General features: G+C 37.6%; 3 protein-coding genes across 5 annotated transcripts; 1 reads left to right on the top strand and 2 right to left on the bottom strand.

The window, feature by feature from the left end:
- Positions 1-1,172: 1,172 nt before the first annotated feature.
- On the bottom strand, positions 1,173-7,421 carry LOC132911257 (uncharacterized). The gene is made up of 10 exons (XM_060967773.1): positions 7,266-7,421; positions 5,349-5,694; positions 4,722-4,929; positions 4,341-4,510; positions 4,009-4,204; positions 3,758-3,912; positions 3,495-3,678; positions 3,041-3,366; positions 2,185-2,380; positions 1,173-1,853 (listed from the first exon to the last, which is right to left on the bottom strand). Exons 2-10 carry the CDS (start codon positions 5,589-5,591, stop codon positions 1,771-1,773), a joined length of 1,761 nt encoding a protein of 586 aa, XP_060823756.1. The 5' UTR covers positions 5,592-5,694; positions 7,266-7,421; the 3' UTR covers positions 1,173-1,770.
- Positions 7,422-8,865: 1,444 nt separating this feature from the next.
- On the top strand, positions 8,866-12,987 carry LOC132911262 (uncharacterized). 2 transcript variants are annotated; one of them, XM_060967789.1, is made up of 8 exons: positions 8,866-9,092; positions 9,604-9,711; positions 9,790-9,999; positions 10,352-10,879; positions 11,555-11,624; positions 11,703-11,865; positions 12,476-12,703; positions 12,762-12,987. In XM_060967789.1, the coding sequence occupies exons 1-8, from the start codon at positions 9,066-9,068 to the stop codon at positions 12,805-12,807; spliced, it is 1,380 nt and encodes a 459-aa protein (XP_060823772.1). In that variant the 5' UTR covers positions 8,866-9,065; the 3' UTR covers positions 12,808-12,987. The 2 variants fall into 2 exon arrangements, with proteins under 2 accessions (XP_060823772.1, XP_060823773.1); XM_060967790.1 differs by having other exon boundaries at positions 8,868-9,092; positions 12,780-12,987.
- A 918-nt stretch (positions 12,988-13,905) lies between these two features.
- On the bottom strand, positions 13,906-17,713 carry LOC132911252 (carcinine transporter). 2 transcript variants are annotated; one of them, XM_060967766.1, is made up of 11 exons: positions 17,572-17,713; positions 17,062-17,283; positions 16,320-16,493; positions 16,137-16,240; positions 15,911-16,065; positions 15,619-15,787; positions 15,286-15,534; positions 14,851-15,065; positions 14,529-14,710; positions 14,280-14,458; positions 13,906-14,178 (listed from the first exon to the last, which is right to left on the bottom strand). In XM_060967766.1, the coding sequence occupies exons 1-11, from the start codon at positions 17,641-17,643 to the stop codon at positions 13,968-13,970; spliced, it is 1,932 nt and encodes a 643-aa protein (XP_060823749.1). In that variant the 5' UTR covers positions 17,644-17,713; the 3' UTR covers positions 13,906-13,967. The 2 variants fall into 2 exon arrangements, with proteins under 2 accessions (XP_060823749.1, XP_060823750.1); XM_060967767.1 differs by lacking the exon at positions 17,062-17,283 and having other exon boundaries at positions 17,572-17,712.
- Positions 17,714-17,790: the final 77 nt, after the last annotated feature.

The following is a 17,790-nucleotide window of genomic DNA, read 5'->3' on the forward strand; positions in this document are numbered from 1 at the left end:
TCTATCTCAATAATTAACTTCTGTATTTAATAATCGTAAAAACCAAAAATCTAAAATTCGACATTTTCCATTTTGCTTTTCTCATTCTACAAATCTTCGATCGGAGAAATGCCAATTTTCTCGTGAACAACAGAACAGAATTTAACATGTTTCTTATTTACTACCCCACGAATAATATTAAACATGGTTGCACAAGCTTCCTCAAGGGGATGAGGCACGCACTTAGAACCACACATTAGGGGTGAAAAGCAGCTCGAGGCTTTACTCCCCCACCCCTTATACCGAACGTCGCGTCGACCGGAGAACCTTTACCTATGAAACAGATGGAAGGAAAGCTCGAAAGCAAAGCGCGAAAGCAAATCTCTACGAACGATAGATGCATTTGCAGAACGACGTAGTTGCAGCCTTCAAGGGATTAAATGGCGGCACGAACAAGCTCATGGAAATTCACACGTGGAAGCTTAATTTTCGGCAAGATGATAGAATGCACTATGGTGATTACCGTAGAATTCATACGGAATATGTGATAAGGAACTGGTAGAACTGTCAATATAGAGATTGAATAATGAAATGAAGCTATTCTAGGAGAATCGTGTACAATGATAATGTTACACAATGTTACACAAAGTTTCCTCCAAAGCATGCTTAAATCGCTATACCGTAGTATATCTACAAGAGAAAATATTTCACTCTAGGATTGATTACATAAGAATTTATTAAATGGAAAGGTAACCAGTTTGACCAAATTTTGTAAAACGATGTTTTTACCTCTGTTACTCATTTATTAGAAGGAATTTGATTGAAAGAAATTTGTTGGTTATTCGTGATGATAAGACTTATTTTTAATTGTTTTGAAAGCCAGAAGATATTTACAAATATTTTTACAAAATTTAGATTAGGTAATATAACAGGTCCGGTCTCTAATAACCTCTAATTAGAAACAGAGTTGAAGTAATTTGCATACGCTGAGTTATGTAACACGTTCAGTGACGTTTTTTAAAGAAAGGAGGAATGTACCTGTTATTTACCCATTTAAATAAACTATTTATTAATTCAACACATATCCGCATAATAAATGTGTGCTCGTGAAACAAAACAATATATTTTAAAATGCAAATTGTAAAATACGATGAAGGAAATGGCCGACGAAGGAGTTATGGTATGAAGCTTCATTTATATCAGCTATAAAATATTTTATTGCTTAATTAACCTGTTATTCTCTGGTACAAATCACCATAAAAATTGAATATCGCTAAAAAATATCTAAGTCGCAGTAGAATTAATTGCATTGTCACAGATAGCACCATAAAAACGGATGAAACCGTAATATATTAAATGGCAATAAAAATAAAATGCATGATTTGTCAAATCACTTCTTGTAACCATGCCCATATGTAATAATGTTTCATTTTCTCTTATACAAGTAAATAAGATCATAGTTCATTTCCTTTCATTCTCCGTCTCTTTCTCTCTCTCTCTTTCTCTTAAGATTGCAAGGAAGGAAAGTAAATAAGTGAAAAAAATTAAGTATCGTGAAAGTATTCACTCGCAAGAGATCCGTTGCACGCGTGGTTCTTAGCCAATTAACATTTCTTTTTCAGTCTCATAAGGGCGTAATAGTCAATACGATTGCTATTATCACGAAAATTAACTTCGCAAAAACAATTCACCGTATTCTGTTCTTAATTAATAGTTGATCCCATAATGGTACTGATTGTCAAGCAAGGCCTGGCATGAGGTTCCTCAGTCTTTCTTAAAAGCAACCTTTTATTATATGTACTCATTCTTCAGTTTCGATCTTAAGATCTTCCCGCTCGCATTCTTCGGTATCTCATTTATGAACGTAACTCCTCCTGAAATTATTACAAATTCACGTTCGATTACCTTACATTATCGATCAAGTAAATAGAAACAACTACGATATTAAACGAAATTTGTATCATACAAAAGCAAGCAAAAAACAGGTTCAACGTAAAATAATGATAGATTAATAGAATATATATAAGAAATTCTACGATATTATTTAACTACTTAAAAAAACTTACTTTACATATAGGAAAATTTCCATAATGTAATAGGAAAAGGATGAGTGTATTCATTGGTATGCTAATCGTTTTTATATATAGAACATGACATCATAAATTGCATTCTGTTTCGCGTTAAACGTAAACCGAAAAACTTTACCTTGCAGCTGTTTGTACTCTGACACTTTGCTTTTAATGAAATCTTTAATTTCTTCCTCAGTTACTTTTGACCCTTTCCCCGTCACTACGAAAGCTTTTGGTACCTCACCGCACTTTTCGTCCGGCAGACCAATCACAGCTGCTTCCACGATGTCTGGATGCGATCTTAGTATAGCTTCCAGTTCAGCTGGTGGTACCTGGCGCAAAATTTTCAATCGATAAAGAAATGAGATTTGAAAAATAGGCAAATTGGTCTATTTCAGTATTTTTTATGAAGAAAAGAACGCTTAAGAATATAGTAATAAAAGAATGTACTAATAAAGTTTGTATCGTACAGAAAACATGCGACGCGACCTATGGCTCAATACTTTGACCTTGGAAGATCGAAAAAATTATTAAAATACAATATGCTTTATATAACCATAAACATGTAACTGGCCTATTTACGTCAATATTTAATTGGAACAATTTCTATGAATATCTTTATACAACATTATTATTATTATTACTATTAGTAAGAATATAAGTATATTACAATTTATAATTACTGCATCTATCGTTACATATTATAGTTATCGTTACCATAATGATATATCTTTTCTTATCTATATGACAAATAATTGGCATGTACGAATATGGGATAAATGGAAAATAAATCTAATTGAAGCTTTTTGTGAATATCTCGGAAACTAATGTCGATGACATGGATCACATAGGATCGAAACGATGACATGGATAGTGAAAAGTTGTTCAGAATGATGATATTGATACATATTTCAAACTTATTAGATTAGGATTACTAGGTAAGGAAGACTGATATATTATCAACTAACTTTATGAATGAAAGTGTCATTTACCTGAAATCCTTTAACTTTGATTAACTCCTTCATTCTATCCGTGATAAAGAAATCAGAGTCTTCGTTATAGTAAGCAATGTCCCCGGTTTTCAGCCAGCCATTCTCGATCATGTCGTTCGTAGCACTTTCATTATTTAAGTAGCCTTTCATAACGTGAGGCCCCCTGACCCATATTTCGCCGCATTGACCTTGTTCAGAAATATCTTCATTTGTATTTGGATTGACTAATCGTACTTCGCAACCAACAACGTTTCTTCCGATACTTCCTGGTTTCGAATTACCTAAATCGAAGGTAACAACTGGCGAGGTCTCTGTCAATCCATATCCTTGTAGACAGAAATTAAGCAAATGATACATATTTTTTAGAATTTCGACTTTGTGAAAAGAAATTCAACTTTAATGAAGCACGAAAGATTCGAGAATAGACAGTTTAGGAATAGAGTTAAAGTCTTACCTTGACAGACTTTCAACTGATCGGTGTTTAATTGATTCTTTTGATAGAATTTTTCTATGTCTGTCTGTGATAATGGAGCTGCTCCACTGATAAAGTGATGCATGCTGTCGTAAACATGTTTCTTAATATATGTACAAGCGTTCATGAACAGAAGTATCGGTGGAACTATGTAAAGACCCGTAACCTGTGAAATAAAATACTCTTGAAAACATTCCTGAAACATATCCTGCTAAATAAAAGATATATTCCAACAGAATCCTCACCTTGTGTTTCATTAAAACATTAATGAATAGTTCCGGCGTGAACTTGGGAACAGTAATTAATTTTGCACCGCAAGCGATACGCGGTAACACCATGCCGTTCAATCCGAAAATATGGAAGAAAGGTAATATTAAAGGTAATACTTCTTGGAAATCGGCTGCAACAATAATTAACCTCGTCAATGATGCTCGATACTAAACGAACAAATAAGTTTACGATACTAAGAGGATAAGTAATAACAAACGATGCTTACCCGTCGTAGGTCGCCACAGTTTGTCTTCACACGTCTGCTCCACCATTTGCATGTTACTGACTAAGTTATTATGCGTCAACATCACTCCTTTTGGCAAACCTGTCGTTCCACTGGAGAATGGCAAAATAGCCACATCGTCTGGAGACATTCGATAGCTGGTTATAGGCGGTAACGTTTTGCCGCGTGCAATGAGATCCTATAAAAGTTTCGTTATCTTGAGCCAACGTTCAACTCGTACCAATTGGATTATACCAAATGGTTTCACGCCTACGAATGCGAATTCAATCAATTTATCCGAGGTGCTCGACACTATGATCAATTTTAGTTCTCACCTTAAACGGCACGGTACCATCGGGAATAGGTCCGCTACCATCCTCGATAACTACCAAGTGTCCTCCAGATGCGAGGATATCTCTCGACGCTTGGAGTACGATTGGTGCAATTTCTGCCACTGTAATGATCGCCTTCACGTTGGCAACCTGCAGTTGCCTCTTAATTTCATCTGTTTAGTAACAGAAAATAATTGACAATGATTTGCAGAAAAAGATCATAAACAGAAATGTTAATGAAATTATGCTCATTAATTCTGTTTTCTCACTTATTGAATAATTTAATATGCAAATACATTTTAATGTGCGCTTATTTAAATATATTAGCGTAAATATATATTAAGTAATTAATTTCTTGCTGAATCATTAATAAATTCAACTCACCAGACGTATAGGTAGGATTCATTGTAGTAACAATAAGATCGGCCTCTAGGATACCGATAGTACCTAAAATCGCTTCCGGATAATTGGGCGATATCAATGCCACTACGTCGCCCTTTCTCAAACCCATATTTATCAAACTTCTTCCGATATAATTAGCTGCGTCCCTCGCTTCACTGTACGTATACTTCCTTCCGGTCACTGAGCACTCCTAATATAGTAACATCGATTGCATTAAAGTCATCGAATTAGCATAGAAAATTACTATTTGCATCATTTTAAAATATATAGCTACTAAACATTATCTTAATCAGCAACTGTTGTAGCTATGTCGTAACAATTAAAAATCGTTTGTTTTAACTTGATTTATATGATCATATTCGTATTACGTATTTGCATACAATGTCAATAATCTTAAAATTTATTCGTATGCAACGAACATAAGAATGTAAGCGCACTACGTGCCGTTCTTTAGAGTTACTCGTGCTTATCGTATTTAATTATCATCATCGCTCCCACAGACGACTGTTGTGACTTATAACAGTAACAAAGAAATTGTTCCATTCTTTCACAACTGCTCTAATAAAGAGGGAACAGAAAGAAATTGTAACAATTTGTTTATAACATTACCAGCGCAATATTGTTAGCGAATTTCGTAGCATTTTTCCAGATGTATTCCTGAATGAGCATCTTGGCGGGCGTGAACTCGCCGAACGGCGACAAGAAAATCTTTTTTCCATTTTCATCCTCCATGATCTTCTGTCGCGCCTGTGTAGAAGTGCATCTCGCGAACTGGTTTGCAACTTTCGTCCCGCTCTCCGATATCTGACATAGTCTTCGTGTACAACGAAAAATTTGCCTGACGCTTGCCATTATTTGCACGCAGTATATTATACTAATTTCCCAATAATTTGTTAATTGTTCAATAGTAACACTTTAACGAACTGCTTATAGAATCACGTCGACAAAATACGCTCTGGAAAAGAAATAAAAACGATGGCACTTGAGTCGCATGAAAATGAGTTTTTTAGTGTGGCAATAACATGTAGTCAGTAAGGCACACGGTTCAATTTGGGTCAACTGATTTGACGCTAAAAGGAACGAAGACGCAGAACGTTGAAATCAGAAATACATACAACACAATATAAAACGCGTACACATCTAGATCGAAATTTTACAACTATACGAAACGATTACAAAAGTTAATGAATTTTAATCCACAACAGACAACATAATCTTTTCCTGGTAATAATCCATTTGTTCGCAATTATCAAGCTTGTTCCAGGAAGTCCTTCGAGATGCAAAATATCAACAATAATGTATAAATAATTATGCCAGTTTGTCGATTGCATCACCATACACCGATGGGACAAGTTACACTGCGACGAACAGACCGAATGTAATGTCTGTAAGAATATCTGTGGAATAACAAATGGGTTACGTTTATCAGTAGATTGTATTGTTTACGTCAGATGAAATGAACGTAAATCGATAGAATGACAAACTGCCAATGAAGAATAAGAAGAAGATCAAAGCACAACATAGTTATCGACATTAACACATCGTTTGGATGTTATCTTATTTTCCGCCAAACGTAAATATAGCGGCTTCTTCGTACATTATCACAATAAATAGAGGAACGGTCTACCAAATGATTTACAGTCGTCGAGTATGACTCTACTTTATTTAACGTTTTCTACACGATAAAATGTTACCATCCAGGAAAGCTATCACTTATAAATTTTGTACGTCAGAGTATTAAACTAGATATTAATGAGTGGTCAATTTGTTCGTAAACAAGATTCTCGAAGAATCAAACATATCATTGGTATCGAACCGTTTATCGTGCCAGTTGAAACAGATTATGTGATAAATCGATGTCAATTATTTCGATCGAGAGATCATTGAACTTCCTGAAAAATACGAATAATCCTGTGTTGTCTGAAGCTTCTACACCTACGCATTTGGAACACCAGATGGTGCTTTGGCCTCGAATAACATTTTGCGGTAGCTTCCTGAGGATGAACGTTCGTTCGTTAAGCATTGGCGGCGACTCAGACAAACAGAGATTTAGTTTTCGCTGTTTCGCGTTTATTACTCGTTACGAGCAATAGTAAACTTACGATATCACGATAAAATGGTTGTTGAGCCTCTTATAAACCCACGAAACGTTACCTTCGCGACGAATACAGGTACGCAATAAACATCTGTTTACGTCAAGTACATTCGAAACACTTGATCGAGCGTAAATGAAAATTATTCGAAACTAGATACTGTCTAACTTTTGACCAGATCTATGATCTCGACGGAGAACTACGCGTGTTTATAATTTTCATCGATCGATCGATTTTTACTCGGCTGACCTGTTGCATAGGAAAGTACAATTTCTAATTTCATTTACTTTTATGCAACTAAATTCGCAAACCGGTTTTAATATAGTGAATGTCTTTTGTTTCAATACCGATCGCGATCGATTAAGAAAGGTTCGATCCAGCGTCGATAAAATACACTTGTCAAGCAGAGAAAAACGTAGGAAAACGTGCAAACCTTAATGATCTTCTTGAATACACGGTGTAAATGTTAGTGCGTAGGCGTAGGACTCGAATTGTTGTTGTCGGCTTAGACGTAACGTATGAAAATTCAGAATACCGCGAACCGACGAACGACACAGAACTGGCGAAGCTTACTCAGCTAACTGACTTTCACTGACAGACTACGAGTTTCTGTTGCAAACCATTTAACTTCTGCCCGCCTGTAGATACGCCATTCCCCCACCCAACACTCTAGCAGAGGAGGCGTGTACAGGGATGGTTATTTGTATGTGAAAACTATAATGACGCTTTCACGAACGACTGTATTTTCGGTACACTTTGCTCGATTGCAAGTAATTGATTCTATCATTATGAGAGTATCCGCAACGCGAACGCATGTGTTCACTAACATCGATTAATGTTCTTTCCGCTATAGACGATGATTTAAATGGAATAAAATTTGATGGATTAGTTTGTGACAGGCCTACTATTTATTGTTAGACTTGGGTTCCTCTTATTGTTCTGCTAATTATACCCTAACTACATTCCTATGAATATTCACATTAGACTCAGAATATTTATGTTAAGACATATAAAACAGTAGAAAATCCACATTATACTGGTGGATATATAAATTATTCGGAGTGTTTATTACAATATTCATGAGTATTCGTTCAATTAGACTGTATTTCTTAAACAACACCCAGTACATCCACTACAGAAAATATTAATTTACTTTGAGACACGGAGCCTGCATATATTATGTACAATACTTGTTACACTTTGGTCCATGTTACATAATCAAAACGAACTGATCTTACCATTCGCATTATATAACCATACTCTTGTGGAATATAAAGGTGCTAAACATCGTGTTATAGCGTTGTACGAAATTGTCAAGGGAAGAGTAAGAAGAAAATTTACATCGGTATTTCCGATGGTTTGAATGATACAGAGACCAACTTGGACTTTGTATCTAAAAACGTCTCCCCTCTTGCCATCTGGTGACGGGATTCCGACCTTTTAACGCTTTATCATTCGTTGACAAAACGAACAACCTATACGTAAACTTTAGGCAAATAAGCTTTATCTATGAATATAGATAAAGCGATTTAATTGTTAATTCATTTAGCAGCGTCTTAACATCGATAACCTGATAATTTTATGTTAATCGATAAGAACCGCATTTTTTCATTGTTTTAACGTCATCTGTATTTAACTCCAACCATTGCACCCGGCACATAGTCGAGGGGTCGATGCGTCGGCGCGTCGTCATCGACGCCGACTCCAACGTTGCGTCCAGGTCCGTACGATAAGTGTCGTGAATCACGTGTCAAGAAATGTGAAATATCATTCAAAATTATATCTACTACATTTACATGTCAGATTTTTAATCGCAAGTCACTTCCTTCAAAAGCACATACACGAACATTGCAATGCATGAATATGACATTTTAAAGCACTTACGTTACTCTAGATACTTAGGAAGGTCTATTGACATAAAACAAATAGGCTATTTGAATGTATATCTCGATAAAATATTTGACCGCGAAGTAAATTCATTTGATTAGCGGTGAAGCAAGTAGTCAAACAATTAAGCACCCTACGAGGAGTCATCCCTGTTGGCAAAGGCAACGACGCCATGTCGACGTTCATCCCTATAGCTTGGCCTCGTTGCAACCCCCGTTACGTCCCCAGTTGACCGTGAACCGCGACGAGCAAGTATATTGAGAAACGGGATATTCGTGTTATTCGTCGCTACGCTAGATCATCGTCGAACACCAGGTCACTGTCGCTAAGCGAGTCTGTGCTATGAATGAGGACCCAACCTTTTCATTTCGAGGTAATTATAAAAAGAATCGGCCTAATTGACGTGTTTGTATCGACAGATGGAATGGTTATCGTCTATCCGTCACGTCAGCAAGATTGCGTCATTATAAATCAATTTTTTCCACTTTTCGTGTCGTAGCCTTTGAGATAATACAGTCGTGGGTGATCGGTTATTATCGAAATAGCGTCATACGGAACAGAGAAATGATGACTAATTAAATCATAGTGCGTGAAAATTTTTCCTTTGTTTGTACAGCTAACAGTCGTTTTACACGACCGTATAAATATTCCATGAGAAACGAGAAATATTCCGAGCAGAAAGACGTCACGAATATAGACTAATAGATAGTACGGTATTGAAAAATTACGGTACTATGGACGTGCACTCATCGAGTATTCCTTAATAAACTTTAATAAATCTCCGAATAAACGAACGACAATAATTTACGACAACGTAGTTCGTTCGAACGCAAGGAGAAAGAAGGAATAAGCGAAGGAATAAGTGTGTATTTTGCGTTTCGCAGGTCTTAATAGTGTTACTCTTATCCGTAATCCCCTGGCCAGGACCCAGCGTGTTTAAAATATCATGCCCCCGCGATCGGGCGTTCGTGGTGAGGAGGATAGTTCAGAAGGTAAAGAAAATTTGCAAAATGTCCATCTGTAACAACTTTGTCGCCGTGGAAAATCCTTCAACTTTCTCGAGGTTTTAGAGATGGATGCCAATTCTGAAGAGACATCAGGTAGAGCTGCCTCTGGAGTGCCCGTTCCACGAAAGTCGAGATATTTTTCGACCACAGCAAAAGGCGAAACACCAGCACAGACCGTCACAATGGACCTGCGGTCTGTGTGGCAAATCCTTCTACGCAGAGAAACACTTAGATGCCCATTTCGATAACAGACACAAAAGTAATGTTAACACGGTACGTTTTCCTTCTTTCGATTCGCTCGAGTAAATATAATTTGTTCGATATATAGAGTGTAGAATTGGAGATGTCACGAGTCGTTTAGAAAGCCTCGTTTCTTTCGAAATTAGCATTCCGTTAGAATAATTACTATAACCTTTCTATAATTCTTATAACGGGATAATAAAGGAGGGATATGCTTCTAGAGAAAAACATCGTGTAAACTTCATCGATTTTATGAGACACCTCCCATTTTCCACCTGGCACAGAAAATCTATCGACACTCCTTCGCAACGCACACAAATAACTTCAAATACGGTAAGACCAGTTGCCAAGTGTGTCAATTATAAATGAAACTGTTGGAGGCTAGGCGGAAGACGCGGTGTGCCTCGCGGATTACTGCGACATCATGAGATGCGACGTGCTTGGAAACCGTGATTTCGAAAATTCCTTGGTGGACGATGAGGCTGGCCACCACAGTACGGATATACAAGTCTGGAAAGAGAACACGGAGCAACGTCACACATCTGTGATGCCTTGTGAGTCGCGAGGCAGTTTCTCGGGGACGTATCCGGTCGAGAAAGCCTGCACTATCTCCGGTGGCGAAGCTGTCACCAACATTCAGCAATATTGTCATCGAGAGGACAGCGGGGCTTTAGAGAATCATCGTTTGCCAGGAACTGCATACCACGTCGAAATCGCTGGTCCGGATAACAGGAGTAACGCCTGCGACAACGGCGAAGAGGACGAAGACGAAGAAGACGAGGACGATGAAGAGAATCTCGTGGAAGCGGCGTTGCCAGCCGTCGACAAGAAGAGGCGTAAGGGGTTGCACCTGAGGAAGCTGAAGGCCAACTGCAAGCCGGAGGAGCTGCAGAAGCTGAAGTTACAATGCGAAGTTAGTTGACTTCGTGGGAAGATTGTAGAAAATTTTTTAAATCAAGGGTCTGATTTATCTCTTGGAAATCATTTCGATGAAACCTCGATAAGATCTAGGAATAGTCGAACGATACGAATAAGTGGACGACTTCCTTGGTTCTATAAGATAATATCTGCTCGTGAGAGAAATAGTATATCTTTCATTGCCATATGAATTCACGAATGGCCGATTTCTCTGTCCTCTATGCAACTCGAAGATTACAGATCGGTGTTTGAGTATGTAAGATTATCGTTCTAGTAGTTGTTGTCCTTGTCTTTGGAAGCTTTAGTCATTACAAAACGCTTTGTCATTACTTAAGTATTATTCCGAATAATCTCTTATAGATACCTTTCCCTGTAGCGCATTTGAGAGAGGATTAACCACTTCCTGGCCTCATTTTTCGTTTCATTTATCTTAAAATGACTAATCACTTTTCTACTAGAATCACGTAAACTTTCCAAACCTAAACGAGTATTATGAATATCATGAGTACTAACGCAGTCTTCCGTATAATCCGTAGACTAAAAGCACGGTTAATGAGGAAATAAAAAGTGTAGTAACAAATTGTGGCATAGGATGAAATAACAAGCACGTATCATAAATATCGTGTTCATTTATGTCACGAAAATATTATTATTTGAATAATGTCAACAGGTACTGATCCGCGATTGCATCGCTGGACTCTTGACGAATCTTTCGGTACGAGATTTTCAGGAAATGGAAGGTATGCCGTTCGATCAATTTGATAGACGTCTTATCGACAAGTCAGATTTCCAATTTTTATCATTCTCCTTCTTTTTAGGTGAGTTGAATCGCGCGATATGCTGGTACCTTAGCTGCGACAGGTATTGGGAAGACACGAAAAAGCAACAGAGGCACACACCTTGGTACCTGTTAAGCATTTTTCTGCTCGTTCTATCTTTGTCCATTTATGCGTGCTACTACATTATTTGGGTGTTGTTCAAGTACGTACGTTGAAACATATTTACACATAACAATGTCGTCCCATGATTTATCACCGTTTGCGTGTATATAAAAACAGCGATAAGAGAATTTACCAGCACGACGACCATCATCACATATGTAGCGAGGTAGATCTAATTAAAGATGCAACGCGATACAAATATGTTAAATGTTTACAACAATGATAGGTCACATACTCTTTTCGTAACTTTATTTGAAATCGTTCCAGAATTCGATATTAAAAATTACACATATGTATATCTACGTAGAATTAAACTGAAGATATTAACGAACGGCTTGGGTAAAAGTGCAAATATAACTTTTTCTTTTTATGCATGTAAATGTTTAGACGTTCGAAGATTTACATTGTTTTTACACCGAAGAACCTGATAGTATAGAAAAAATAACGTCCGAGATCATTTTTACGATTCAAAGACACGAAGGCGTCATTAATCCCATAAATTCTACTTAAAATGCCAGATATCAATATTCCCACTCGAAATGTATTATATATTTTTAACCAAAGATATCATTCATCTTATCCAAATGTAGTACATACATTGTATTTATCCTCGTTAATTACCATGATTCATCGAGACATCAATTTTTCAGTTCAGCAGAAGAAGACAGGTTGGATGGAACGGGAAGCTTAGACTACACGGATGGAGGTCTAACGGCTACGTCCTCGTTACACGATCAGAGTGGTCATGGCGACAGTAGAACCAGTGGCAGAAGAAAAGGTGAGCCAGGGGACGATAATCTGCCCTCGAACGAAGAAATGCCCGATCATTATATATATGTAACCTATCCACCCGAGCTTAAGCAGCGATTACTGGACAGGTAAATAAGATGAGAAAAGATGAAACAAGTATGGGACATTGGTATCGAAATTGTATAGTGATCTTCCTGGTTGCAGCTGCTACAATAGAACCACTCGACTATAAAGTTGAAGAGGTAGGAGAAGGGTGGACAAAGATTCGTTCGAAAGTACGAGAACAGCTCGCTCGGTATCACGAGTCGGTCCCACGGCAAAACACCTTCTTCCTTATTTTTCCCCTCTCTTAATCTTCGTGTTTTGTATACCAACCGTGAGAATAAATTGCAAAGCGTACACGAGAAAAAAATTTGTTGTCAATACCTCTGTTCGCGTTGTTTATATTTCGTTTTACTAAACTATCAATGTATGTCAAAGCTTTATACTTAAGATAAGCTCAGCATCCACTCGAAAATCTCATTTTGATTAATTTATCTCTAAAATAGTCGATAAATAGTCGAGTACTGGACTCGATCGTTCAAATCGAATATTTTATCAAATCTTTCCGATAATTTGTATAATTTGTTTCTTCAAGGCTATCTGGTCGGCCGAAGAATGTAGTTTACAGTTTTATCTATAAATAGTTTCTCGAGTCTACGATAACCCGTTTGCTTATAGCAAACTATGCTCATGCTTCTTTCGACCATCACACGTCTTGAAAATGTCTGGCGATCTTTTTAAGGAACGGTATATTAATGTCAAATTTCTTGTAAAACTCGGGAAAAAAGGAACTGAAATAGTTAGCACGTTTAAACATATAGATTATATATATATATATATAAACATATAGAGAGGGAGCAAGAAGCATGTGAAGATAGCAACCACTTACAAATGGTCAAAGAGGTTTCATGAAGGAAAAGAAGAGATGGAAGATAATGCTCGATCTTCTACTGAGTAGTTCTAAAGAAGAACTTTTAACGTGTTCATAAAGTTGCGTTATCACTTATCGGATAATCGCTGAAGAGCTCGATCTTCTACTGAGCGGTTCTAAAGAACTTTTAACGTGTTTATAAAGTTATGTTATCACTGATCAGATAATCGCTGAAGAGCTTAGTATCAGTCGAGTAAATGTGTATTCAATTTTAAAAGACGACTTAGAAATACGAAAACCTGACACTAGAATTATCTCACGATTTACTGATTCAATTTTACGAATTTTTTTAACAGACTAGTATAAAAGCGTAAATACGTTCACGACAGGGACAATACATAAAAAAATGATGTAGGCAATAATACCTCCTTGGGTCAGTAGTTTCGGTTTTATTTTGAAACTGAAAGTTCGATTCGAAACTAAAACCAGTAAGTCATCTTAATGGATCCATCGGAGTCCCGTTGCGTGTCCATCACGCTGGATTGTCGAACCAGCCGACGTACGCTCGCATTACTGGGCCTTTGTTGATCCTCTAACAGTCTCTGAGGAATCGGTGCCTCAGGTACTTCGTGCATCTCCACCGTCTCTCTGATCGATAAATCTTCGTAAGAAGCCGCGGCCGATGAAGGTCTAAGATCAGCCAAAGCAACGACGCGTTATTTACAACATTTACATAAGAAGGAATATTTATGTATTTAATCGACAGTTTTTGCCAATGATACGACTCGTACTTGGTCGGGACGCAACGAAAACAATCGGCACAAGTCCAATCCTTTCCAAACAGCTCCCCTTCCTCCACAGTCTGTGGTAATCGATGATGCAGCGTCTCCGGCAAACGCAAGCCAGACAGTCCGCCGATTACAGATACGACGCCAAGAATCACGAGGGGCAGTACCAAGTTCTCCTTGCCCTAATGACGTAAATTCCTGGAAGATTTAACTGAACGCGGAGACACGATAAGCGTATTTACGATTACTTACAAGATAAGTAACAAAAGGAATGATTATAAGGCCGAGACCACTGATGTAGGCGGAGAAACCTATCGCTACGCCGCGTAGTTGTGTAGGGTAAAGTTCACCGGCGAACGGATATATAATTAAAAAAGAGGCTGATATTGCGGATTTTGATAAGAGGAATAGAATTAGCGTCGTCACAACTGCATCTATAAAAAGACAAAGATGGAATAGTTAAAATGAAAAAATTTATTTCGAAACTACTTTCAGTATTTCTCTTTTTATTATATGATTTATACGAAGAATCTGTTTTCCTGTTTTTTTCTCTTTTATTAGCATAATGTAGTACCAGATGACAAAAGAACCGTAGCAATGCACGATACACCAGCGAGTACCATGGACAAGCAAAGAGGCCATCGGCGACCCCATCGATCCATTACGATCCAGCAGGCCATGTAGCTTGGAATTTCAGCCAGAGACGAGAAGAAAAAGCTCAGGTGTTCCTCGTTACCCAACGCTGGCCCGTAATATGATAATCCGACATATACCATATTATTGGCAAACCTAGAAAGAGAGAAGTTAATCCACCGATAGGCTGATATATTTCGTCATTTGTTTTTCACATAAAGAAGCACAATCACGTATATTTGGTAAACAACGATTAATAATACGAAAACAACGTAAGATTCTGTAGAAATGTCGGAAGCTAAATTTTACTGCAGACACACGCGTGTTATATTTTATCATATTTGTTGATTCATGATGTATTTATACTTTGATTTACCAATTTAGAGTAATGAGACATGTCTTCAAACGCATATTTGGTGTTTTGAAGAGAGACAATACACCGGGCCCGTTACGTAATCTCTCCTCCTCACTTTTTGATCGTGACATCATCATTCGTTGACGTAGTTTTTGCGAGAAAGAAGTAGGTAACTCTTTCCCATTTACTTTGGCTAATCGTTCCAAGACTTCGTTAGCTTCAACTAATCGACTTTTCGCCAATAACCATCTCGGTGATTCTGGCAGCAACCTTGAATAATCTTAGACGTTTTATTGTGATGTCGCGTGAACGGAATACGGAAGAAGGGTAAAAGGCAGAGAGACAATTACTCACCACCAGTATAAGAAATACAAAAGAAAGGGTGCGCTCGTGGTTATGGCAAGCGTTCTCCAATCTCTTATCAAATAGGTCACACCAGCCAACATACACAATCCCATTGTATAGAAGCTGCACGTCATCACTGTCACGAATGATCGATAATTTGGTCCAACCAGTTCCAAAGCTGTTTGTAGAAAACCCAGAAAACGTTAATACTCATTCTTTCTACGAGAAATATTTCTCATACTTCCTATTCCCTGTATTTGTTCATATTATTTATTATTTCTTTCTCTTCGTGGAATCTTACATATGATAAAAGGTATCTGATAAATAGCAGGAATGGTTAAACCAACGACCACCCTGGTAGCAGCCCAGGTCCAAAAGCTGTTCGACATCGACGTTAAAAATCCACCGGTTATTAAAGTCGCCAGACACGTGAAGAAAGACAATCTTCTACCAATTCTATGTGATACAACAAAGGTAATGAAACAACCTGTATTTAAGTTTCAAAACTAAGTAACAATGTTTGTTACCTATCGTTTAGCGTGCCGAAAAGGTACACTCCAATTGGTCCTCCCGTGTTTAGAGCGACCAACCCAATCGTCGGATAAATGGCATGATCGCACACGAGATCGAACTGAAACGTTTCAACAGGAATTAACGAAAAAAATGAAATGATCATCTTGATCGAAAAACGGAATAAAATGTAAACGTACATCGATAACGATAGAAGATTTTACTTCTGAAGTTTCATACTCCCAACCATGATCGCATGGAACAATGGGCCACGATGCATTTGGCACATAAGAAGCCGTTGTCACGACAGAAATATTTTCCGCTGTCCAATCGATATCGTATCGTGTGCATTGACTGTACGTTTCATTGTCCTCCTAATTATGAAGGCAAGAGTTACAATACTGCGAGCAAATAACGTGCACTATTGTGGAAAACGTACATATGTATTCTATTAAGGATAAACGACGTCTTTTCTGCAGTATCAAAGCGGGAAATCATCTTGGAAATACCAGAAAAATACTAGCGTTTATCTAATTTCCTCGACAAACAGCGTTGGTTGATAGAATGAGCAACGCTAACTCTAAATCTTATTTTCTAACCTACTTATAGTGATTAAGATTTATTGTCATTGGAATTAACTCTACCATTCCCATGATAATCATACGACTACGTACTTGGAATATAAAACGCAACAGAATATTACTACGAATTATTTTCGCCAGAAGCTAATGACAGAATTACAGATGTTTCTAAATATCAAAATGATTGTGTGAATGTTTCTCATGTAGCTATCGAATAATTTAAAAATGAAAAGCTGGAAACGAGGGGCGGGTAAATTGGATTGACTAGCTTTTAAATAAATACCCTAACTGTCTAAATTCCTCCTAATAAAACATACAAACGAGGAGATAAAAATATTAGCGCCTAGACCGACAATTGCACCTGACTAATTGGAATCGCGAGTCTCTTTCTCCGGGAGACATCCAGAGTCTCCAACCCCGGTACTTTGCACCAGTGAGGTGGCGTGTCGGACATGAAAAGTTGATTGAAGGCGCAAAAACCACATGGAAGACACGCCGGAAGACACACGAGCCAGAGAAGTTGCTTCTGATAACGACCGAATTCACCGACGATCGGTAGAAGATCGTCGAGGTCGAAGCCATCCTACAAAACTCTTGTCTCTCAATCTTGATCACACACATTTTCAATAATCAATCATATCAAGGAATTCGAGATCTTTATATCATGTCAACAATCAAAAAACGTTTAAACGAATAACGATAAAGAAAAAAATCCTACCAATTAGATAAGAGTATAGAAGTGTGTTGATAGGAATTATTACTACAAAGTAATTATTACTTTGTAGTAATAATTATAATAAGTAATTATATAATAAGTAATAATTCCTATGAATAGATATTTTGGAGGTGTAATTTAGCATAAACAACTTACTTCGTCGTTCGCGTTTGCAGTCGTCTTGGCGTTCGCTGATTCGGACGTTTGATTTTCATCCAAGTCTTCCATTCTCGTGAACTTTGCCCACGTTCAAGCTACCGAAACGTCGCCGATACCTTAGAAACGCGTTACGTGACGTGTATTAGCTCCTTTACGATTGCAGTGCGATCGACGTGCCATTCGTTCCATCCTGCTGCGTCTTTTTCTTTTTCACCC

This window comes from Bombus pascuorum, chromosome 10, assembly GCF_905332965.1.
Source record: "Bombus pascuorum chromosome 10, iyBomPasc1.1, whole genome shotgun sequence".
Lineage (NCBI taxonomy): Eukaryota > Metazoa > Arthropoda > Insecta > Hymenoptera > Apidae > Bombus > Bombus pascuorum.